Source organism: Seriola dumerili, unplaced genomic scaffold (genome assembly GCF_002260705.1).
Source record: "Seriola dumerili isolate Sdu_G_001 unplaced genomic scaffold, Sdu_1.0 BDQW01000052.1, whole genome shotgun sequence".
In the NCBI taxonomy this organism is placed as follows: Eukaryota; Metazoa; Chordata; class Actinopteri; order Carangiformes; family Carangidae; genus Seriola; species Seriola dumerili.
In genome coordinates, this window is record NW_019174307.1 from 10,529,102 (window position 1) to 10,553,237 (window position 24,136).

The 24,136-nt window shown below is 40.9% G+C and overlaps 2 protein-coding genes across 6 annotated transcripts in view; both read left to right on the forward strand.

Annotated features, from left to right (window-relative positions):
• pkp4 (plakophilin 4) overlaps positions 1–18,557 on the forward strand; it is a 77,480-nt gene extending 58,923 nt beyond the window's left edge. For all 4 annotated transcript variants that reach the window (XM_022741356.1, XM_022741358.1, XM_022741357.1 and 1 more), the window contains 13 exons: positions 705–837; positions 2,542–2,755; positions 8,327–8,510; positions 9,490–9,607; positions 10,349–10,540; positions 10,804–10,977; positions 11,306–11,456; positions 12,201–12,393; positions 12,901–12,985; positions 13,409–13,526; positions 13,631–13,771; positions 14,538–14,602; positions 17,766–18,557. In XM_022741356.1, the coding sequence (XP_022597077.1) occupies positions 705–837; positions 2,542–2,755; positions 8,327–8,510; positions 9,490–9,607; positions 10,349–10,540; positions 10,804–10,977; positions 11,306–11,456; positions 12,201–12,393; positions 12,901–12,985; positions 13,409–13,526; positions 13,631–13,771; positions 14,538–14,602; positions 17,766–18,011 (2,014 nt within the window). In that variant the 3' untranslated portion in view covers positions 18,012–18,557. The remainder of the gene's footprint in view (positions 1–704; positions 838–2,541; positions 2,756–8,326; positions 8,511–9,489; positions 9,608–10,348; positions 10,541–10,803; positions 10,978–11,305; positions 11,457–12,200; positions 12,394–12,900; positions 12,986–13,408; positions 13,527–13,630; positions 13,772–14,537; positions 14,603–17,765) is intronic.
• A 2,420-nt stretch (positions 18,558–20,977) lies between these two features.
• On the forward strand, positions 20,978–23,335 carry dapl1 (death associated protein like 1). Of its 2 annotated transcripts, none has more exons than XM_022740687.1 (4): positions 20,978–21,111; positions 22,277–22,373; positions 22,539–22,605; positions 22,789–23,335. In XM_022740687.1, the coding sequence occupies exons 1-4, from the start codon at positions 21,042–21,044 to the stop codon at positions 22,903–22,905; spliced, it is 351 nt and encodes a 116-aa protein (XP_022596408.1). In that variant the 5' UTR covers positions 20,978–21,041; the 3' UTR covers positions 22,906–23,335. The 2 variants fall into 2 exon arrangements, with proteins under 2 accessions (XP_022596408.1, XP_022596409.1); XM_022740688.1 differs by having other exon boundaries at positions 22,542–22,605.
• The last annotated feature ends 801 nt before the right edge of the window (positions 23,336–24,136 follow it).

The following is a 24,136-nucleotide window of genomic DNA, read 5'->3' on the forward strand; positions in this document are numbered from 1 at the left end:
TACTGTGCCTTTGCCATTTCAGAATAGATTCTCACATGCACTGAAGTGCTGTGTCTGCTCTTGCCGTACAGGCGTGTATATGCATAGAAAGTGGGTTGACCGCTGCAGTAAAACCCCCAGCCTTGTACATTGGGAGCTTTGTTTACACTCTGTAGTGTCACCAGGGCGACTGCCTTGACCCAGGTCAGTTCAGGAAGTGCATCGTAGTAAAATGTCCCCTGGAATATTTGTAAAAAGGATTTCTGTCCAGAAATATGTATCAGTGTATTTTCCAGCTTCGTAAGCAGTTTGTCCAGCCTGGTAATTCACACATAATTCAACCTAGTTTTGGATGCATGTATGTCAGTTCAACTCCGTCCCACCTTGCAAATTATATTTTCTTTACATGATAGTAAATATACAACAGAATTTGTATTGACTTTTGAGTGTAAAAAATGGTTCCTAAGTATATTTCAAGAGCAGTCAAGAAACAATGCATTCCTCATGGTTTTCTTTAGTGTCCTGCATACAGAAAAGTCGTAATCCAAGTGTGACCAAAGTGGATTGTTACATAGAACCGGATGTGAATGTAATTTCCTGGACTTATCAGTTTGCCCCGAGCTCCTGAAGTATTAATTTTGAGGGAAACTGTGCCCGCGGAGGAGACAAGTTTATTCCTTTCTGTGTCATCGTGCTGATACCTTTGTCCCCACCTGTGTCTCTAGGGAGTTTGCGTGGCGTGACCCAGAGCTAACGGAGGTGATTCACATGCTGCAGCACCACTTCCCCTCAGTACAGGCCAACGCAGCCGCCTATCTGCAGCACCTGTGCTTTGGTGATAATCGAATCAAGGCTGAGGTAGGCACTGTACCGATCCCATGCTGTGTCTTAGTAGAATGACTTTAATCAAACACCTTCCTTTCTGATAATTATTATACATTATGCACATTCTTTGTGCATTTATCTGTGGAAATTGTGTCATGTTTAAAGGGAAGCTGCAGCTTAGTATAACTGGAGTTTTATTTTGGAAGCTACTGCCATTTGTTGTATTGCACTAAAATGCAGCAACATCGCTAACAATTCTTCAGATGATCAGACAAGTTGTGAACATTACCCCAAATTAAGTTATATTCATTTGCAAGAGAAAACAATGGCTTTGCCTGTGCAAGGAGAGATACCACTACAGCTCACTTTTGGTTTTATCTTGCAGTAAAGTAGTTGCTGATTGCTTGATGAATAATATGGCCTATTTTTAATGCTTTTGCCCCATTCCCAGACCTCAGCAATTACTCTGGTGAGTTAGTGTCATCAAAACCAAAAGAACTGATCGCCGGAGTCATAAAGATAAAACCTAAGTAATTATAAGCCATTTTCCTTTGAACCCCGATTTTTAGCTATGCTCTAGGGATGGCAATGTCAGTCAGTCAGTTGGTCCACCACTTTGGTTCAGCCTGAAATATCATAACATTTAACGGATGTACAAAGATAAAAAATTTTGCTCAGACATTAATGCCCCCCTCATGACAAATTGTAATATCTTTGGTGATGCCTCCTCTTGCGCCATCATCAGATCAGAATTTCAGTTTGTTCAATACTTTCATTTAATACCAAATACCTGCAAAAATAATGGCATTACCATCATCCTCTGCTGTAGTTGGTCTTCAGTGCTAAGTAGCAAATGTTAGCATGCTAACATGAAACACTAAGATGTGTTAGCATTAAGCTGACAGCACACTGTGCCTCAGTACAGCCTCACGTCAAGTACAGCTTCCAGTTAGCGTGTCTTCCTCTGGATATCACAGTTTAGCAGGGAACTTGTTCTGCCTCCAGAGGTGTCAGCACAAGATGGGGGACAAAGAGCTGGACACAACAACTCAGTTCACTACTTTTGTAGAGATTAAATCTACTGTAGATTCACACACAATCCTCTTGTAAAAAGAAATCCCACCATATTGCCGTGGAGAAGACCCCTCATTATGTCGGTTGTGCTTATTTTTACTCAACCAAGCAAAGCCAGCATGATGCTGCCCCAGTGTGTCACTTTTAGATACGTTGATGGCGTTCTAGATTCTGAGGCGTGACGTGTACCACAAAAGCAGCAGCATCTGTTCCGCCACGCATTTGGCTCTGTGACCACCTCCGGTGCCGGCTTATTGCCAGATCAACAATTCGCCCCCCAATTCTGTGTTTGTGCCTTTTATATAAAACGGCGAGGCGGGATAAAGGCGAAACATTCCCGCCTTGAACAGGCTGTGAAAAGGGGCTACATAGACACAAAGACACATTCACACTGCTAAGTCATACCATAAACCAATGAAAAAGGCCCACAGCGTACAGCAACAGAAAAAAATAGACATACTGGAATCCCTCAAATATTAAAGGTCAATCTCGTCATTTTTCAACATAATGCATTCTGGTGTGGAGTTTTGATAGGAAGGAACAGGGAGAGAAATAAGACATTAGGTTGCGTCTTCACAATGTATAAGCTGAAAAATTATGACCACTTGTCAGAATCATTTCCTATCTACTAATGGCGTGTGATCCCATCCACTGTGTTTATAGGTATGTCGACTCGGAGGAATTAAACACCTGGTGGACCTACTAGACCACAAGGTCCTTGAGGTCCAGAAAAATTCATGTGGCGCTCTGAGGAACCTCGTTTATGGCAAAGCAGTGGATGACAATAAGATCGCTGTGAGGAACGCAGGAGGCATCCCAGCTCTGCTCCGCCTGCTGAGAAAGACTGTAGATGCAGAAGTGCGGGAGCTTGTCACAGGTAAGTCAGCATGGGGGAAGAATATGTACTGTATGCAGGTTATAAATTGTAGTGAATTGTAAGCTCGATGAAGTTACCCTCCCGCGCACACATCTTTGAGAATGTGTGTATGAGATTTTTCCACAAAATGATGACGCTTTATGACGTTCCTTCATCTGATGCACAAAGAGTAAAATCAGAATTACATCTCCACAGCATTCAATAACCCAAATGTATTCAATGTATACTCATAAAACAGAAAAAAGCAGTAAATCCACACATTTAAGAACCTGGAAACAGAGAACATTTGAAATCTTTACATTTAAATAAATTAAACAAATGATCAATTACCAAATTGGTTGCCTAATCTTTGGTTGATGGACTAATCAATACTTAGACATTAGGTGTAAATAAAGATACTCTAACTAAACAATTAAACTGGCTGCTTACCCTGGTCTATCCTATCATCATCCTATCATGAATGTCGCAGTACATGAATCATGGAGGCTTTTCTGCAAGTTGCTCCTGCGGCTGTCACTACTGCATATGATACATGGAAAGAAATAAAACCACTTCCACCGGATTCATATTCTTTTATTACTTAGGCTGCAGAGAGATTTAACTCATTCTCTGTCTGAAAATTGTCCCTGACAGCATGCTTGTCATTCTCCTCCTCTTTGCATCGGGCTGTGTGCAGCTTGGTTGTATTTGTGTGTTGTCTGAGCTCTGCAAACAGGGTATAAATCCATGTTGTTTTGGATCAGGGTGGAGCGCTACAGAAATAAGCAAGCCAAGACATTTGGCTCCCAGGTGGCTGAGTCAGCTGTTTGTGCTCGACTTCAAACCCCCGCTCTAACATGGTCTCAGGTTACAGTCCAGCGGTCCTGAGGGAAAACATTACAGCCGGTGTACAAACAAAACACACTGTAGTATTTGTATATTGTCTGGGAAGAGATTGCCTTCAGTTTTTTTTGTTTCAACTAAGTGTCTGTTTACTTTGCGTAACACATACCAAAGGAGAAATAATCAACATTTTAAAATAGGATCTTTTAAAATCTCTGCTCATACTTGTGCTTGTTTTAAAGCACATTTAAGTACATTAGGGCTTATGTCTGAGAACCACTAAAAATGTCTCTCTTCACTCCCTTCATTCAAATTTAAAAAGGTTGTACAGACATGCATTGCACAGTCAGAGTCAGCAGTTTTAATGTGAGCTCTGTTTTTCTCCTTTCAACCACTAGTCAGAGAGCCTGCTGTGGCTAATTGGTAGTGCAGGCCCCAGGATGGGGAGCAATTAGAAAAGGTCAGTACTGCTGCATCACCTTTGGTTAATTACAGCTGATGAGAACAATCCACATGAAGAGCTTTCAGGTGGATGACAAGGGCATCCCACACCACAGCTTTAAGTGGAGCAGATAGAGCTCATTCACTCACCCACAGCTCCTTTTTACTTATTGAGCACAGTTTGGGTAATATTAACAATTTGAATTCAAACACCCTCTCAGGGTATTTAAGAAGGAGACCAGTTGTCAGGACTTTGGGGCTCCCTGGTGTCAGTGGCTCCCTCTCGACTCCCCTGTGAGTTCCAAGGGTCAGCTATGTTCCATTAGGGCTAGCTGCAAGAACAAGCCGCCCCTTGCTTCAGGTCAGGGGTCATGTTGTGGGGACATGCAACGTGATCTTAGCCCCCTTACCTGCCTTGTTGTCCAGCAGCTGTAGTAGTTATTGCGCTGTCCTCAAACGACCCTGAAGATCAAAAGGCCAAGCCCGTAACACTGTCATTCGCTGCAATACAAGGGAAATCTGAAAATGGCCCTTTCATGCGCGCGAACACACACACACACACACATACACACGCACACATGCACAAAAGCAATATTGTGTTACCACTATATAGCTTCTTATCTTGGCTATACTTAGGCAAACTCAGCTACATGCTTAATCATGATTTCATGATTGTGAGTGTTGTGTGTTTGAGTGTTTGGAGTTGGTTCACTTGGTTTTGAGTTTGTTTGTTTTTCTTTTTTGCTCCAGTCTTGTCCTTCATGACACCACAATAACTTTTTAACTGTGTGTATTTTTTTTTTTTTTTTATCAAACTAGCACTTCTTCAAAAAAGTCAAAACTACTTAGCATCAAGACACATCGAACAAGTTTTCAAGTGATGACATCGGTTGTTGTTTTTGTTGGTTGAAAGTAAAAAATAAGGTGGTTAAGACCTTTGATCAAATTAGAAATGAGAAACTTAATTTGATCCAAAAATGAATCCAGTCATAGCGATAAGCAGAAATACACTGACTTCAACTGCACAAAACAAAAAATGAGAAACGCCCACTAACCTCAAAAGTACACCACAAGCAATTTGTCTGAGGTTTAGTCAATGCAGCACTGACAAGTTTCCAGTTCAACTCTCAAAAACTAAAAGGTTAATAAATTGGGCAGTTTTTGGTTGATCAGCAGCTTTTCACAGCTTGAAATAAATACCCACCCAGTTATTGCTTCACCTGACAAAGTCAATCACATGCTCACTATGATTTAAGAGACTAAGGAGCAGTCAGACATTTTGGGAATCAGTCTTTCATCGACTTCTAGACATCACTTAACACAGACTAGAACCACGGAGAAACTGCTTGCAAAGCAGCTCATCAAAAGTGATAATTTCACTATAATTTTAATATGAACAAAACCCAGCCTTATTGGTAAATATCTTGCTAGCTAACATGATATACAGTAACATGTTAAGACGGCCCATTCAGAGATGTCAAATATAGTCAATTATTTATGTCCCATAAATCTTACTGATCTGTTCATCAGTTACTGGACTCATTACAGAGTAAGGCGAGATCCTGTGGGTACTGGAGTAATTGTAATCATTACAACATGAGTCTAGCTGACCTGGGGGGGCTGATATGTCTACATGCCAAAGTATACTAACTGCTGGGCCAAGTTACAGGGAAAATCCTGGGGAGAAAAAAAATAGAAAACTATTTTGGAATTAATACAAGTATGAAAGCTCTGCCTTGGGTTTGGCGATGGGTAGATGGTGTGAACTTTGGGCTGTGACACACAAAGCCGACCTCAATGAATTAGTCTGGTAAAGGAAAACATGCCATAAAAATAATCTGACTACTGACATACACCTAAAATTCTGCACCTTTTCAGGAATATCTCAAAAGTGATCTCTGTCTGTAATTCAGCCATTTTCATGCCACTATGAATCTGTTGAAGCAGTCGCTTTATATGCTCATAATATAAATGAGAATATGTCTAATAATTTCCAACTGCCACTGTCAAGTTTCGGTTTGTCTAGCACTTGCATTGTTAGCCTGCTGTTTTGTGGACAATGAAAAAGAAGTGGTGAGAGACACTTTGCAAACTCAATGGGCAACAGTTATCCATAGACACCCAATGATGGCCCAATGTCCCTGGCTCAGTGAGTCAGGGCCCTCATACTAAAGTCATACAAATACAATCCTGTCTGACCAGTTAGTTCCTGATCAGCTATGGTTTGACATTCATCCTCTCTGTATTGCCCTCTGCAAAGCCCCAGATCTGTTACAGCTGAGCTGCCTCAAGTCAAAAGAAATGTCCATTTAGTTTTCAGTTCAGCTAGTTCTTGGATCAGTGCTTCAGCAGCTATTGAGACATTCTAACCAGTTTTATATTTTTCACCATCTCTCTGTTGCACCTCTTGTGCTCTCTGTAGTTTAGCTCTGAATAGACTATTGGCCCGGGTGTCACAACAGTGTTTATCTTAGGTCACTATTTGAAAGCCACCAGAGAACATGCCACTGAGCAGAGAACAAGGTTTAGGACTCTGTTTAGTCACACAGATCGGCTCCTTTAGACTGTCAAGTATAACTTAAGGGTATTGCAGCTCGTGTTACACCACTGACATCATTGTCAGTCACACTTCAGTAATTTGCCTGTTGATTTCTCCGGCATGCTGCCACCTCCACAGGACCAGCGTGAAATCCTGAAGAGAATTTTCATTTCTACAAATTGACATTGGAGTGGGTGTGGAGGAGCTTGTCCAAGGCAGAATGGATTGTGGTATTTAAAGAAGCAGAAAGGTTGCTCAGAAAGCATGAGAATTTATGTGTTATCTCCGCATTAGTGGTCCTACTTCAGGGCAATCCAAGTATCCCGTGAGAAAGGCAAACACAGACCTGAATGTGCCTGCACGAGGAGCAGAGCCCCATCACCACAGAGGGATTTGATTGAAATGTATCCCACAGCCTGAGTAGAGCAGAGACGCAGGCCCACCTGATGTTAGGGTTTCGGCATGCAACCCCACACACACCGCTAGAAAGCTCCGATAAAAAGCACAAGCTGCATTTTAATGTTCGAGAGCCAACTATCACTTCATTCTCAGCTTTGCCTTGATATGTTGTCAATATAAAAATTAAATAATGAAAGTTCACTTAAGGATTTTAATGGGGTTTAAAGCACTTTCATGTAGTCTTAAAAAGATAATGGTAAGTGAAATGACTTGATTAAATAACTGTCAGAGACAATGTTTGGCATGCATGTATATCTGTCTGTGTAGTTTCTTGCCAGCTTAACTTCCTCTTGGCGAGAAAGGCGTACAGCGTGTTAAAAGAATAAACAGTGAGGTTATCAAATAAGAAGTCAGGAAAGCTAATTATTATTTTTGACCTCTTCCAATGAAATGTCCTTCTATAGAAAATACAGCTACAACCAGACAGGATTCAGTGTAACAGCTTGCCATGATCTGTAGGTCATGTACTGTATTCTGCATTTACAAGCCAAGGTTAGCAAGTTATAGCATAAAAAACAATAGCAAAATTGCAAACATCATGCATTAGTCAGGAAGCAGTAACACTTGGACCACTAACACTCATGTAATGCTGTACATGCACTTCAACATTTTGCTGTGGCAGCATTGGATTTGAGTATTAGTCATGTACATAGTCCTGCGTCTTCAGGGTAGACTCCAGCTCATGCGGCATTAGCCTCCTCCAAGGTTACTGGTGCCCTGCAGAAGTTAGCCTGTGCCTTAGTATAAGCCTAGCAGCAAGAGCCATCTAATTAGAAGAACATGCTACATGCTGGCTAATCCTTGACAGATGCAACATCAAAGGCTGCCAGGACTGTCCCTGATTATCAGTGGTTACCAAAAGTATATTTGAATTGAGTGAAATGATGGCATAATTTCTAAAGACTTTACATTATTTATATTTCATTTCAAATGACTGAGCCTATGCCATATGGATGCCCGCCTAGTCCTCTTTCTTTCTTTCTTTCTTTTTTTTCATTTCAAGCAAATAATCTTCGCCCCGAGGATATTCTGCCTAGATGAAATTTGATATGAATGTCTGATGCCTCAATGCTAGAGTCGTGGTTCATTTCTGAAGAGGAGTATTTTCACATTGGTTCTGTGTGAGCGTGTCTGTCTTTGCTTATTTGTATGTGTGTGTTTGTGGACACATCCTCACAAACTTGAGCTATTAAAAGCACAAGTTGTTGGTTTCTCTCTTGTGTTGCCCTAACAGCATATGACAGCTGACGTAACTGGAGGTGTGCGTGTCTGCCTCTCAATTGCCTGTGTTTGCATGTGTGTCCCCGCAGGGGTGTTGTGGAACCTGTCGTCCTGTGACGCCGTCAAGATGACAATCATTCGGGACGCCTTAACGACTCTGACCAACACTGTGATCATCCCTCACTCTGGATGGAGCATCTCCACCTTCGATGACGACCACAAGCTGAAGTTTCATTCCTCCCTGGTGCTGAGGAACACCACAGGATGTCTGAGGTAAACCACCTGATGAACACACTTGGCACTAGCACCCCACTGTGGACATCTGACACTGTTACATCTAGTGGGCTATGCATGCATACTGTAGCTCTTTTGTAAATAGCTATGTTAATGTTGTTTTTGAGGAAAATATAATACTGGAGTGACCGACCAGAAATGTATACACCAGAAAGTTTTTTTACAGACCAATCAAAATTCACATTCACAGTATCAGAATGGTGAGCAGTTTTTCATAAGTAGTGGTTTTAATATCCCACATTAAAGGAAAAATTAAATTTTTTGGTAATTGGCCAGGGTTAGGGTTCTTCAAATAGCTAGAATTTCGACCCGTCTTGTCTTTGTTTCAAAGCCATAGTTTCACATATTATTACAGTCAAAGATTATATGAGATCATCTTTGACGTCATTGAATAATCCCAGCTTCTCTCTTGGGGCATCCTCCTTTGAAGACATTGTGCTTCATGCAGAGCTCAGCCTTTAATTGGTGACAGCCAGTTGAACTCTGTGTGTGTGTGTGTGTGTGTGTGTGTGTGTGTGTGTGTGTGTGTGTGTGTGTGTGTGTGTGTGTGTGTGTGTGTGTGTGTGTGTGTGTGTGTGTGTGCATGCGTGCGTGCGTGCGTGCGTGTGTGTGTGTGTGCGCGCGTGCTTGCGTGCGTGCGTGTGTGCCTCTTTGCACACATTTATGCATAGGTATGATTGTGTGTGTGTGTGTGCGAGCACACTTAGTTCCCTATTTACTCAGCAAAGTGCTATAATGACTTCGGTCAGACCACACACACACTTCATACATTATTGATGGTGTATGGGGATGGCAGAACCAATATTACACATTCAAGTGGGAAACACACAAACACACCCACACACAGCTGTCATTTTGTGTGTTTACATATGCTCATTTGTTTGTTGAGCAAAGACGCAAATCAAAGGCCTTATATGTGTGTGTTTGTACGCACGCGCGTGTGTGTTCTTTTTAAAAGGAACCTGAGTTCAGCTGGCGAGGAGGCCAGGAAACAGATGCGCATTTGTGAGGGCCTGGTTGACTCACTGCTCTACGTCATCAAAGCCTGTGTAAACACCTCTGATTTCGACAGCAAGGTAGGCACTAAGGTACCCACACACACACACACACACACACACACACACACACACACACACACACACACACACACATACACAGATAAACACACTTAGCCAAGAGGAAAACATGTTGCCACATGATAAAGGGCTCTGGGGGAAAATCCTACTTACCTTGACTGAATCATTTTATTACCTGTGTCTAAAAGACCCTCACAGTAGCAGCCAACAGCAACTGTTTCATATGCTTTGTCACCTAAACACAACCCATACATGCACATTCAGATTCAAGTAAGCTAGCTCATTAACCTGTTATACAGTATATTTACATTTTTTTCTATGGTATCAGTAGAAGCGAAATCAGATCTTTCAGTCATGCATCTGTGAGCTGTAAAAGACATAAGAAATCAAGTGACTCATCTGTACCGTGGAGATCATCTCCCGTGGGAACTGGGCTTGTTAATTTTGTCAAACATATATGCTCATTGACATTCTGCGAGGCAAAGCCTGTACAGAGCTCAAACAGCATGGAATTAAGTCCATTTGCTCTGGTGCAGATAGTCTTTCTAACTGGAGACCCTTGGGTTCTATATCTAATTGATTTGTAACGCAGAAAATAGCAGGGCTGTGTACCACACATTTGCTGTAGATACTGTAGCGTGCTGCACAGAGTTTATTGTATTGTAACTTTTGTCATGGTGATTTAGAAACCAGCTGCTATAACTACCACCCAAACCTCTTTCTCCATCTACCTGCCCTCAGATTGTGGAGAACTGTATTTGCACTCTAAGGAATCTGTCATATCGTTTGGAGCTGGAGATGCCGCCATCCCGACTGATTGGGGGGCAGGAGCTGGACGGCTTACTGGGCAGCGAGTCCCCCAGTAAAGAGGTGGATTCCAGCTGCTGGGGCAGGAAGAAAAAGAAGAAAAAAAAGAGTTCACAGGAAGACACGGTGAGTGTGGTGCTTTTTAATAGTGACTTAGAGCAGTTTTCAAATTGGCAAAAAGTTTATATTGTCCTTATTTATTTAACATTTACTTCCTCATTCAAATGAATGGGAAAGTGTGTCCAAAATTTTCACTGGGGCTGTATATCAAAGTGGATGTGTTTAGCAGAATAGACCACACACAGAAACCCACACAGCCTATTTGTACTACATTGTATTTAGTCCAGGATGTGCCGCACACTGACTAAGCACTTTGCTTGTTTGTTCAGTGGGACGGTGTCGGACCCATCCCCGGCTTCTCCAAGTCTCCCAAGGGGGCAGAGATGCTATGGCACCCTGCGGTGGTTAAGCCTTACTTGACGCTGCTGGCTGAGAGCTCAAATCCCGCTACTCTGGAGGGCGCGGCTGGGTCCCTTCAGAACTTGTCAGCTGGCAACTGGAAGGTACAGTACCAATGTTTGTGTATTTGTGCACATATAAACAAACACACACTTCCTCTTCTGATTTTATAGACAATGTTAAAAGTGACATCCTACGAGACAAAGAATCTATTCAGCTGTTTAAAAAGGATTTAACAGCTCACCTCCTCTGTGTCAGTCAAAGGGGACGTCGGTTTTACACTTGGAATCACATGCTAAAAATGTACACCTCCAGACCATCCATTTTCTTGCGTGACGTCTCGACCTTTTTAAAGTTTTAATGCCTTTTTGTGTGTGTGTGTGTGTGTGTGTGTGTGTGTGTGTGTGTGTGTGTGTGTGTGTGTGTGTACAGTTTGCAGCATACATTCGTGCAGCGGTGCGTAAGGAGAAAGGACTGCCTATCCTAGTGGAGCTGCTGAGGATGGATAACGACAGAGTGGTGTGTTCGGTTGCCACTGCTCTGAGAAACATGGCACTGGATGTCAGGAACAAGGAACTTATAGGTTAGGAGTCACACTGTCACACAACTACCTTTTCAGATTGTAATGGGATCAGCTGGGCTGAATAGAATTATAAACATTTTTATAAACTTCTTATGCAGAAGCAGGATCAGGGTGTTTTGTAGCTGTTTAACTGCTGGTTATTATTTTTCATTTTGTTTCACTCCAGCCTTTTCTGTTCCATTAAAACCATCTCATTTAATGAACAACAAGTTTTTATGTGCTCTCTCTGTGTGGAATTAATGAGGAGTTACAATCCCAGCAATGCAGGGATGATGCCTGTAGGCAAGGGAGGGGGCAGGAGCTGCAGTGTTGGTTTAAGGTGCTTTTGGTTGTGCATCTGTGGGGGGAGGCTGTGCTGCATGTATTCAGGTCCTTTAGCTGTGCTGCTCTGCTGAAGGAGAGATAGGGGAAACAATCATTTTTTAACACCAGGATGCACACACACAGACAACCTTGCAAAGATAGTGCAATGTCATTTGGAAAAACTGCCTACCTCACACAGTTTCAAGCAAAATGAATACATCATTCATGATACAGAAAGTACATAATGTAGTTTAGGTCACTGTGGCAGACATTTACTTATACATTATGTGACATTTAAAAAAAAAAAAAAAGAAGCCATGAATGTCTGCATGTTTTGGAACTCCCCTCTTCTCTCTGTGCGTAAACGTCTGCCCACAAACCTGCTGTACAGTATGTCAAAACATATTAGATGCATGTTTCACTTTCCCTCCTCCCTCTCAGGGAAGTATGCGATGAGGGACCTGGTCAACCGTCTCCCCGGGGGAAACACCACCCTGCTGTCGGACGAGACCGTGGCAGCCATCTGTTGCACCCTGCACGAGGTCACCAGCAAAAACATGGAGAACGCCAAGGCCTTGGCCGACACGGGCGGCATCGAGAAGCTGGTCAACATCACCAAGGGCAGAGGAGACAGGTGTGTTACTGCAGGATGTATTCATCCAAACGCTTTTTGTGAGGGTGTAGAGTACACACTGGTACACTGGTGACCCGCTTGCCTGTGCACGTGCTTCGGATGCTCACGCAAACAGTTATCAGCCATATGTGGTTATTGGCTCGGCTGCACAGACTGTCCTGGACATTGGACAGGGTTCCTTTTAAACAAACACACACACATTCAAGCACACACACACACACACACACACACACTCAGACACAAACATTCAAATGCTTGGAGAAGGAGAAGCCATAACCACAGGGAAGGTGGTTTTGTATGCATTGAGGTTGTATGTCCCTGTGGAATGATGGAGCAGCTATTTCTAGCCTGCTATATATTCAGTAATGTTCCAGGTTAAAACACACTGAGGACACTCTCTTCCATCAATCATACTGTCCTGCAATATTTACAGTGTAATTTCTAATCAGGTTAAAGTGATTCAAGAGGGCTCAAAAAGATATGTTTATGTTTTTGTCTGTTTTCCAGGTACTCTATGAAGGTGGTTAAGGCAGCTGCTCAGGTTCTGAACACACTGTGGCAGTACAGAGATCTGCGCACCATCTATAAAAAGGTAAGGACAATGGGATTAATGACTGCGGCCCGTGATTGTTCTATTAAGACAGTCACCAGTCTAATGCTGCCTGTGCATGATCGATAAATGTTATGTTTTAATTCAAAGATGGCCAGTTTAACTGTAAGAGAAACTGTAATGTTGTATATTAGTAATATTGTAACGTGTGTGCAACATGTTTAACTGAAAAGAAAGACATGTCTTATAAATACCAAAGGTTTCAAAGGTTGAAAGAATGCTAACTGTGTATTTGAACAATGTTAAAATATTATTGTGAACCACAACGCACAGGAATTTTTCAAATATTCCCTCTGTGACCAAAGAAAGGGCATATTTAAAAATACCACAGATGTGTTTTACAACAACCAGCGCTGTTCTACTTATTCAAACCACTGCTTTTTCTTCTCTGTGCTTCCCTGACAGGATGGATGGAACCAAAACCATTTCCTCACTCCAGTGTCAACACTTGAAAGGGACAGGTTCAAGTCCCAGCCCACCCTCCCCACCAGCGGCATTCAGATGTCGCCAGTCAACCATCCTGGTAGGTTCTTTTCGCCACAGGCCCAGCCAGATGAAAATAGACACCACCAGTGAAACAGGAAAACCTCTGGAATTTATTGTTGAAATGTGTTTTTCTCTTCACAGCTGCCAGTGCCACGTCGTCTCCTGCAGTGCTGGGCATCAAAGAGCATAGAGACACTATCAAAGATTATCAGAGAGCACAGTCAACTATGCAATTTTATAATTACCAAGGGGACAACAGTATTCATAAAAATCAGTATACAGGTAAACAAACAGTACTCTTTCAAATCTTATTCAAGCGATATCCACTCTCTGCGCCATACTGTAATCATAGGCCACCCTCTGGTCCTCTCTGTGCAGGGTGTTATCTATTTATCCCTTATAATACTCCAAGCAGATTCCACGGCCAGTCTCCTCTCCCTGCCAAGACCGCTCTCTCTTATCATCTGCACCAAAGCCTGCCGGTCCTGAGATAGTCAGTTTGATTCACAGCACTTCAGAGCTGTTTTTGTACTGGAGATGGTCTGGAACAGCAGTAACATGGACCAACCAGCCAGTGGTGGACACACACACTACAATGGTGCCATTGTTAGCTGGCCCAAGTTGCAGCTTGCAACTTGAGTGGGCACCCAGACATACTACAGCCAGACGAGAGCTCTTGCCAGCCTGGTTGGCGGGAACAGGGGGAGGGCAGAGTAAACAAAATGATCTGCAGCCTCAACAGTCCATGTATTACATAGCAAAGTGGAAATTGAGTTTCAGGATTCCACCAGTTGAATATAGTGCCAAGGAAAATACCCATCCCATGGGCTATGTAAACAACAGAACAGCAGTGGCCAACTCTATTATTTGGTGTTATTTCTCTCTCCAGCTCAGCATAGCACTTTTTGATCCTGCTCTATCTAAATACAGACATTTGCCCTCTGGGGATGTGCAGACTTTTTCGCTGATATGAAATGAAGTGTGTTTGCATTGAGTGTCCCATTGTTTATTGTACAGCAACGCATTCTCTGTTGTTACTTTTTTCCAGGGTCTGGAAAGCCGCCATCATATTACTATTCATCACCCACAAGAGAGGAGCCCAGAAGAACACAGGTGAATATCAATTATTTCAAATAAGTGCTCTGAATTCTTATCTGCTGCTGGGATGTCAGCTCTTACTCAGCCCTGCTGAGGTAGCCACTCAGGTTGGGTATGAAAACTTATTTTCCCTTATTTATACAGTATTATTTAATTATAAAATTTGTTTAGTTACACAGTAGTTAGAAGTGACACACAAAGACATAACATAATAACATCGCTTTAATCACATGCAACTTACAGTAACGCATTCAGGATGTGGCACATAAGGTAATAAAAAGTTGATTGAGTGATGTGTATAGCATTTAACCATTATCATGTAGTCAGGACTGCCCTGTTCACTCAGCTGTTGGTTGAAATGACCGGTATTCCAAGTCAGAAGCTATTCTGTGTTGGAATATCAAAATATTGGTGAGAGGTTAAATATATAAAAAAACCATGGGGGAAAAAAATCAACCTAAGTTATATTAAAGTGGAGTGAACCTTCGCAACAAGCTGCAGCTAATGATTATGTTAATTATCAGTTGACCTGGTGATTATTTTTTCAATTTATCATTGAGTTGATAAGAAAACAAGAAAACAAACTCTTGTACACCAAGCTGATGTCCTCAGATTGTTCGTTTTGTCTGACCAACAAACCAAAACTCAGAGGTATTCAGTTTGCACTGACATAAAATCGATCATTTGGGAAGCTGGAACTAGATTGTGTTTGACATTTTTGCTTGATAGATAACCTAATAAGAATAACTTATTATTTGTTGATTAGTTAATCAATTGATCAGAGCTCCTCATTTGAGAGCTCCTTGGCTCCATTGTTGAGACTAAGAAATCAAACTGTAGGTGTGAGCCCATCCTTGAAAATCAACATTTTCTTCTAGGAAATGTTTGATAGTATTGGTACAAGGCCCTTGTTTGAGATCCTTCCACGGTACTGTATAAACCTGGCAAGGACGACCAGCTCTTCCACCCCACTTCACTAATACAAAGAGACTGACACGTATTCCACTGCGGATAAATGGCGATGCTGGGAATGACCCAGCACATCAGCTATTGTCTGAGCTAGAGTGAATGTGACTGCTGGGATTGGGATAGTCTGGGTGCGTCTCAGGCACCTGTCACTGTGGGACACGTCCATGTGTGCCCATTCAGATAACGGGCACAGTGAGATGGAGACAGGAGGGAGGAGATGGGGGAGACAAAGAGAGAGTTCTCTTGTGTACTTCATCCCATCACGTTTAGATTTGCTAATATGTGAAGGCAGTCATTACCCCATTTATTTCAGATGAACAGAATTCCATCTATCTTCTGGATTTCTACCATATAGCTTCAAGCTTTTTTCTGTTGCATTAGCAGCCAGAGAATTGTGGGCAAGAAAGTGATTGATTAGCTTACTGACTAAAAAATCTCCAGCCAGACAAAAGTGTATTTTGCTGAAACAACTAAGATATCAATGTACGTTGTTATATTTTATTACTATCACATGGAAGATTAGTTTGTGGTGTTTTTCATTCTTTTTTGTGTACTTGACAGTAGTGGAAGAAGTATTACAACACTTTACATAAAGAAATAGCTCAACATTTTGGGAAATACACTTGCTTGCTTTTTTTTTTGGTGGGAGTTGGATGAGACGGTGGATATCACCCTCAGCTTGAGAGGTAAGACAAATCCAAAGAAGTTACTGCACCTAACGAGGAAGTACTCTTGAACATAACCCCCCATTAAACCACAGTCTTATGACGTTTCTATACTTTGGTTATTGTTATTGTTATTATATATAGTATAATGTTGTTATTATTAGAGGTGCTGATAGGCAGGTAGGTATTTTGTTACCTTTGGACAGAGCCAGTCTTAATGCTAAGCTAAGCTGCTGGCTGTAACTTCACATTTAGAATACAGACATGAGAGTGGCATCAATCTTCTCATCTAACTCTCAGCAAAAAAGGGAATAAACAGTTTTCCCAGAAATGTGTACCTGTTCCTTTAAAAAGGTAAAAGTAACACTACCACAATGTAAAAATACCCCAATACAATTAAATGATTACTTATTACTAAATTTGCAATCAAAAATAAAAGTACTTGTAAGTGTTATATTATTATGCAGTATATTAAACTACTGGGTTGTCAGTACTGATGATGTACTAATGTGTAAGCAGCATTTTAATTTAGTCATTGGTTGCGTTGGAGCTAATTTTTTTCTACTTTATATACTGTCGGGTAACAGTGCCCCATAATTGCTTAATTTATGTTTTGTATGAGAATTTGAATCTGCAAAGTAACTAGTAACCACAGCTGTAAAATAAGTATAGTTGAGTTAAACATTATATTACCCTTTGAAATGTTGTGGAGTAGAAGTAATACAAGCACCTCTAAACTGCACGTAAGATTACAGTCCTTTTCAATTTGGCAACACCTGTGTTACCAATGGTAACAGGAGGGGTAGATCAGTTACCCTGTAGAGAAGTTGGAGATGTACAGCCTGTCACTGTCTAACAATTTCACTGCCAGTAAATGCCAAAATTATTTCTTTTGTAGATGCTTTTTTTTTGTGAACACTCAAGGTCAGCACTGACCTCAATGATGAATACAGTGCATTTCCTGTGACTACTTCACAATAAAAGCCACCTGGTGTTTCACCAGTTGAAGGTTTCTAATGTGAAGCAGCAGCAGTGGGAAATGTTTGGTTTGCAGTAGCACAAACTTAATACAGTGGATTACACACAGGAGACTGGAGTACGGATATGACTCATTTCCTGTAAATGACCCGTGCATATACAAGCAATTCAAATATAAAGAGGTAATTACAGAAAGTAAATAAGTTTAATTGTGTCTACACAGATTGTGTTTCAGCCATGTTCATCTCACACATGTCTGATGAGACAGATAGACAGATAATCTCCCACTTTAATCAATCCAGCTGTCTACAGGGGCCGTGGCCCCTGTTTCACCCACGCTACACACTCGTAAACGTGACCTGAAGAATACATTTACACTTCAAGTCCATTTTCCTGAGATTTACAAATGTAACTCCAGTGTTTGCGTGTTGGATACTGAACACTTCACATAACACATAAGTATAGTACTTGAGTGAATGTAGTTAGTTACTTGCCACTGCTGCTTCTTGACCCTACTCTAGTGAAAACCTGTTTAACATAGTCTACCTGCCTCTGTTTCCTTGCAGCCTATGTATTATACAGACGAGCCGGGCAGGAGGAACTACGATACATACAGAATGTACCTGCAGCATCCGCACGGCTATGACGACCCGTACTTGGAAGAGGTCATCACCTACCCGCCCACAGTCGACTATAGCTCCCAGCCTCATGGACTGAAATCCACCACCAACTATGTGGACTTTTATGCTAGCACACGGAGGCCTTCCTACAGGGCAGAGCAGTATCCCGGCTCTCCTGACTCCTGGGTATAGGTCTGCAGATGCTCCTGTGTTGTGATCAAGAACCTCGTTCATCCCTGATTCTCCTTTCAGGGCATGAGGAGGGGCGTCTTCACCCTGCAGCAAAGGCGAAGAGCCGGTAGCACGCAAGAACCGATGAACTTTTTCATGAACTTGGCTTTATAAGTGTGTTTGTTTTAAAGTGAATGTGTGTGTACGGGGTGGGGGGAGTTCAACTGAGTGATGACAGATGGAAAGATGGAATGTGTGCCAAAGAAGGAAATCAAGGAATGGTTTTTTTAAAAAATTTATTTTTTATTTAGTAGAGGAAGATGGAATCATGCTGGGGATCTGTTGAGGGACGAAACTGGACACTACCGTGAGGAGACGTGCGTTCTGCTCTGTCTAGATGTTAGTTTTATTTTCTTTATGAAACTCTTAGCTGTGATAGCATGATGAAAGGTGTGAGTCATGTGAGCAAGGGTCTGCGGTAAGAGTCAAGATGGGGTATATGTATGTGCTGAAGCCAAAATGGATCATGAACTCATATCTGTAAAATTAAAAAAAAAAAAAAAGAAATAGTAAACTAATGATGTTAGATTGTACAGAGGGATCACATTGTATCTGTACTTAATGTTGAAGCTGTGTAATGCCATGGAGTCTTGTACATTTCTTTCATTTTATTGTAAATACAGAAAAAAACAACATGTTACCTGGTTTACATTCATCAGCACTGGTTAAAAAAAGAAACTTGTGCCATGTTAAATCTCTATAGATATATAAATATATGAATAAATATGTGGACAAAGATGGCATCATAACACACAAACATGTTAAAATAATAATAAAAGGTCAGTTTTGTTTTTTAAACACTGTGCAATTGCATCTTTTCTCAGGTACAGTGAAAACTTTTTTCTACGGAAGCAAACAGAAATAATTGTGAACATGAACAGATCCAAAGGAAAAATCAAACCATTCTCTCTTTTGAACAGTTTTTCCTCTGAAGTTATTCTCCTCTTGCGGGAAAAATGTTTCATTAGATTGCATTTGCACAGATATGCGTGGAGGCCGGCCAACTATGAACCAGGAGACCTGAGTTTCATAAACTTCACTCCGGCAGAACACTGAATCCCTACCAACAGTGATCAGAACCTGACGCTGTGCTTTCACCTGGATAAACAAATTCTTCTCCTGGGATCTCTAAGAGAATCGCATGAACAGTGAAGGTTTCAAACATAGACATTTCTGTATTTACACAGATTCAATTTTGTGTTATGAAGGTCACCATGAACTTGTAAATGTCTAAGTTTTAACAATTAGTGTGAAAGCTTTTCAAATACATTATGCATTATATTCAGTTTACCATTCATCGCAAAAGAGTCTAAAAAGCTTTGAATATGAATATTCACATCTGCACATCATGAACAAGTACATCAAGGTATGTAGATGATGAAAACCACTTACTGCTAATAAAATCACATGGAATGTGAACTTTTCTAAAGTATTTATTAGATTTGCAACAAGTGAATGATTTTCAGTTATGTAAGGAAGTACAAACAGTAAGAAAGGTTGATGTTGCTATAAGACTGTACTTTATCACCATGACCCCCGTCCCTACCCCCCTTCCTACAATACAAAGTAAACTAGTCCCTAAAAGAATTTCATGTTTCAGTACTAAACCTAACTCTGTAACTACACAAATACAGGTGAGGAGAAGAGAAGGAAACAAATCATAACAGCGGTTCTCCTCATTAGAGCTTCCTGGGAAGGAGTAAAGGTAGTTCAATCAGGAGAGACTCATTTGTGTAAACGAAGGGGGCCTTGAGTACATGCTGAGCTGCTGTGCACTCAGATTCATCCCCCCTTTGGCAATATGTAGTTTTTCTCCCATGCCCCAGGATGCTCTGTGATAATTAGATTAATTCAGGAATATTTAGAATATCTTTACCAAACTGAACTGATGAGTCTTGAAACTAGATTTTTGCCTCAAATCTTTTTTTTCAAAACATTCCAAAAAAAAAAAAATCAAGTAATGAAGGCGGACTGCCTTAAGGCCCTTATCATGTCAGCTGATATTGTACTTTTAGAGCTGTATATTCCCAAACACATTTTCAACTAAATTAACTAAAAACCAGTCGACAAACAGTTAGCCTGCAGCTTTTAGAGACCCTGGAGCTCTGGAGAAACAGCTGCTGATGTGCATTACTGCTCTCTGCAGTAGATAGATGTTTTGTTTGTTTTGTTTTGTGTTGGTTTTTTTAATGCATATTATGACCTCATTAAGCACTCAGCATAGCTCCACCAAACCTCACCCCGAAAAAAATGGTCTATTTATCAGATAGAATAAGTGGACACATCTCTGAAGTCTGCATGGCCCTTTAAACACTACACCTCATAACATACATAATCAAATTAATTCCATTCACCTGCTTCAGTTTATTGTGCATGCAGGCTCACTGTCACACTGTCTTGAACAGAACAGAGCCATTGGTGATGTTATTGGCAACACCTGTTCTTTTTCCTGCAATGACACATCTAATTGTCTGCTGTGAAACCGACCTATTGTAGGCCTGCTGTATATTGAGCCAGTTTTTATTTCCAGTAAAACTAAATAAAAGTGTATTTTAAGGCAGCTCCACAACAAAAGTGTGCATGCATTTTGACACAAAATCAAAAAGATGCCTTCATGAACACAGTTAAAGTGCGGATTTATTTCAGCTGTTCTGTCAGAGAGCTGCCAACCTATTCTCATTGTATGGATTTTGCCAAGATTTTCAAAATAAGATGACATAACCGTGACCGTATTTCAAAAATAACCAGAGCAAGAGAAACCTAAAGAGATGTACATTACACTTGTGAGCAAATATGAGACATTCGCTGTTTCAAGTTTCACTTCAAGAGTAAAAGCTCCAAATCAGTTCAAAATGCAGATAGGGCGTTTCTGCGGCCGCAGACTTCCTGTAGCCACACAGGACGTCATCTGTGTGAGAGCATAAAAACAACGGAGTGGGCGTAGAGAAAGAGTTTGGTGCCTTCTTTGCTTTTCTCCGGAAAGTTTTGAAAATGGTGCAGCAGCTGTCCAAATCTGGAGCGAAGGAGACTTCTTTGCTGAAAGCTGGCCACCCTCCAGCAGGTAAACCGCTGTTCACACACACCTCGAGTTGCTCTGTTTAATTCTTTTTTTTTTGTTTTTGACCACATTAAAACAAAGCGTTTTTTTTTTACATTGCTCGACCCAGATTCAGAGAGTCGTGCGAAGCGAGACGCCGAGCCAACTCCTCCTCCTCCTCCTCAGCTTTTGTCCCAAGTATTTTAGTGACTTTTTCTGTCCTGATTAGACAGATTGCTGCATTGTGGTCGTATCGCAAGAAGTTAGTTGTTTTCGTTGATTTACTGTGATCATGCTGCTGCTGGGCGTTTGCATCCGTGATTCGCCCACATGCCTTTTTATTTATGAGAAGGCCTTGGCTGAGAGTCCAGTGAAAGTAACACCGTGTTCTCTCCGCCTAAACACCCGTATAGGCTCAGTTTAATGCATGCAAAATTCTGTCGTGCAAATGTGTCCATCACAGAGCACTGTAGTTCGCTGTTTTTCTCTCATTATTATATTGTGTGCCTTTGCGTCGATGCCCATTGATAAGTGTTGTTGATTTTAAGCAGAAGCAGTTTAAAAACATGATGTTTTGCACGTATAGTTTCTTATACCACACAAATTTCAAAGATTTCATTTTAAAGTTTTTTTTTTTTTTTTTTGTTTTTTTTTTAAGACCTGAAAAAGTGAAAGTACCCTGTTTTTTTGTTCTTTTTTTTCTTAAGGGAAATGTGGAAATTATTGGAAAATGAAGGAAAAAAATGATTTCTTTTCTTTCTTTTTCCTTGTAATCCTCTTGTGACCCCTCAGATGTATCCCTGACCCCCACCACGACTGTTTTAGGTTTAGGCCACTTGCTGGATTGCACTGGAGTTGCTGCCAAGCAACAACCCCGCCTCCATACTTTGACCATCTGTATAGTAATTTTAAAAACAACATTAGTGATACTGTAAAAGCAGTCACTGGTTGACTCACTGAGATTCTCAAACCAGTGTTTGTTTTTTTGTTGCTGAAGATTTTTTTTGTAAGATTTTTTTTTTTTTTTTTTTTTTTTTTTTTTTTTTCAAGGGGGTCAGGATCTGTGCATACTGCATACATACTAATCTTTAACATCTACAAAGCTCAAGTGCATACAGCATGCTAATTTATTCAGTTTTTTTTCTTTTTCATGTAACATATTTAACCGTTTTCCTTTCTGGGTCAATAGTGAAGGCTGGAGGTAAACGGGTGGCAAAGAAAAGCTTGGAAGAGAGTGCCACCCATGGGACTCCAGAGAAGGAGACCAAGAGGTCTGATAAATTGAGGTAGGCCTACAGGCTGCATGCACAGTATCTGATAAATGGGTTTGAAGTGTTGACTCCAAGGAGAAAGAAATGCATGTTGCTTCAAACCTTAAGATGTTAGAATGTCCAGCAGCATTTTGAGCAAGTTCAGTGAAACTCTTATATTTGAAACTTGTGTTCTTGCAGCAGGTCCCTCGCCACCTCCAGCAGGATGCAACAAGTTGGCATACTTCTGGCAGGAACTCTTGACAAGGTAAACAAAAATATTGTTTTTTTTTTTTTTTTTTTTTTTGTTTTTTTTTTTGTTTTTTTTTAAAACAAGCCAGTTCTTACTTTGAATGTCAAGTAACCACCTACCAGCCAAACTGTATCAGTTACAGCCTCTGTGGCCACAGAGCCTTGTGAATAATAAACTCTTGCCTGGTGTCTTTCACAGCTGAGCCATGACTTTCCAGAGACACCAGTGAGTGTGAGGCACAGCAAGGTGCGCCCCGCAGTGGAAAAGCCCCACTCACCTCGGACCTTTTTTATCCAGCAGCCGAGGAAGTATTGAAGAGCCTGTGTTTTCTTGGGGGGGTTTTTTTTTTTTTTTTTTTTTTTTTTTTTTAGAATGCCCTAGAGGGAACCATGTTAAGTCAACTGTGAAAGACAAACATGAAGTGTTAGACACGTGAAGGGTTCTGACAGGTTGTTTGTGACGTGAGAAAGAAAGAAACCATTCATCAAGCTCTGTATTTACTTTGTTGTAGAAAAAAAAAATAATAGAGCTTTTTTTCAGGCTGTGCTTGTTTGTGATAATATTATAAACCGATGCTGTAGTTGTATTTTCCAGCTGATGGAATGACAGATGGCATTTTGGTATCAGTATGTTGTAAGAGAGGGTTTGGGGTATGTAAGTGAGGCTTTTGAGGCTTTTCTTTGTCTTGTCAGTGAACTCTTCTATGTATTGCTTGGCACTTATTAGATTTAATAAAAAAAAAAAATTAAAAAAAAAAAGCAAATTGCATGGCATCACTGTATTGCAGATCTGTACTTATTTCCTCAAACTGTTTTCCTTTGCACTAAGCAGTATTGGCCACTAGGTGGAAGCAAATAGACGTTGATAAACTGATAAGAGTCAGAGGGTCTTGGTGAACTTTCAAATCAAACTGTTGTTGAATACACCATGACAATATTTCAAACATTTCTTCAGTTCTATACGTTTTCCTGTGCATTATTTCAACTGGTATAACAATGTACCAATGGCTTATCTATTGTAGTGTTCCAACGATACTAGCCCATGTTTCTAAAGGAGCTATTTTTAGTTTTAATTGAAGATTTTCTTTTTGTGTGACTTGAAGTTAAACAGTAGAATGGAAGAGCTCTTTGAGTCTGTTATTAATTTATTCACCTGCATCATATTTTTAACATGAAGGGATACGTTCAGCTTCAGAGTCCCCACATGTGTAAAAGTTGTATCCTGACCATTTTGAAGCCAAGAATCTCAATGTGCGTGAAACATTAGAGCCACCCAGTAGTTAGTTTCTGCATTCTTTCCTACATGAACATTCATTTAATGCCGTCAGTAGTGTTATTGTGAAAGCAGACCTCATCATATGTCTGTCAAAACTCATACCAAAACATACGAGACTGCAGTATGTGTTGTACTCGTATGTCTGTGGTATAGGTCACCTCTGTGGAAGAGAAAACTGACGGACAAGCGGTTCTTGGGTTTTTAAACATTTTCAGGGATAATTTATGAAGGCAGGCTTCATGAGCACAGGCCGGGGGTGCATTGTAAACAA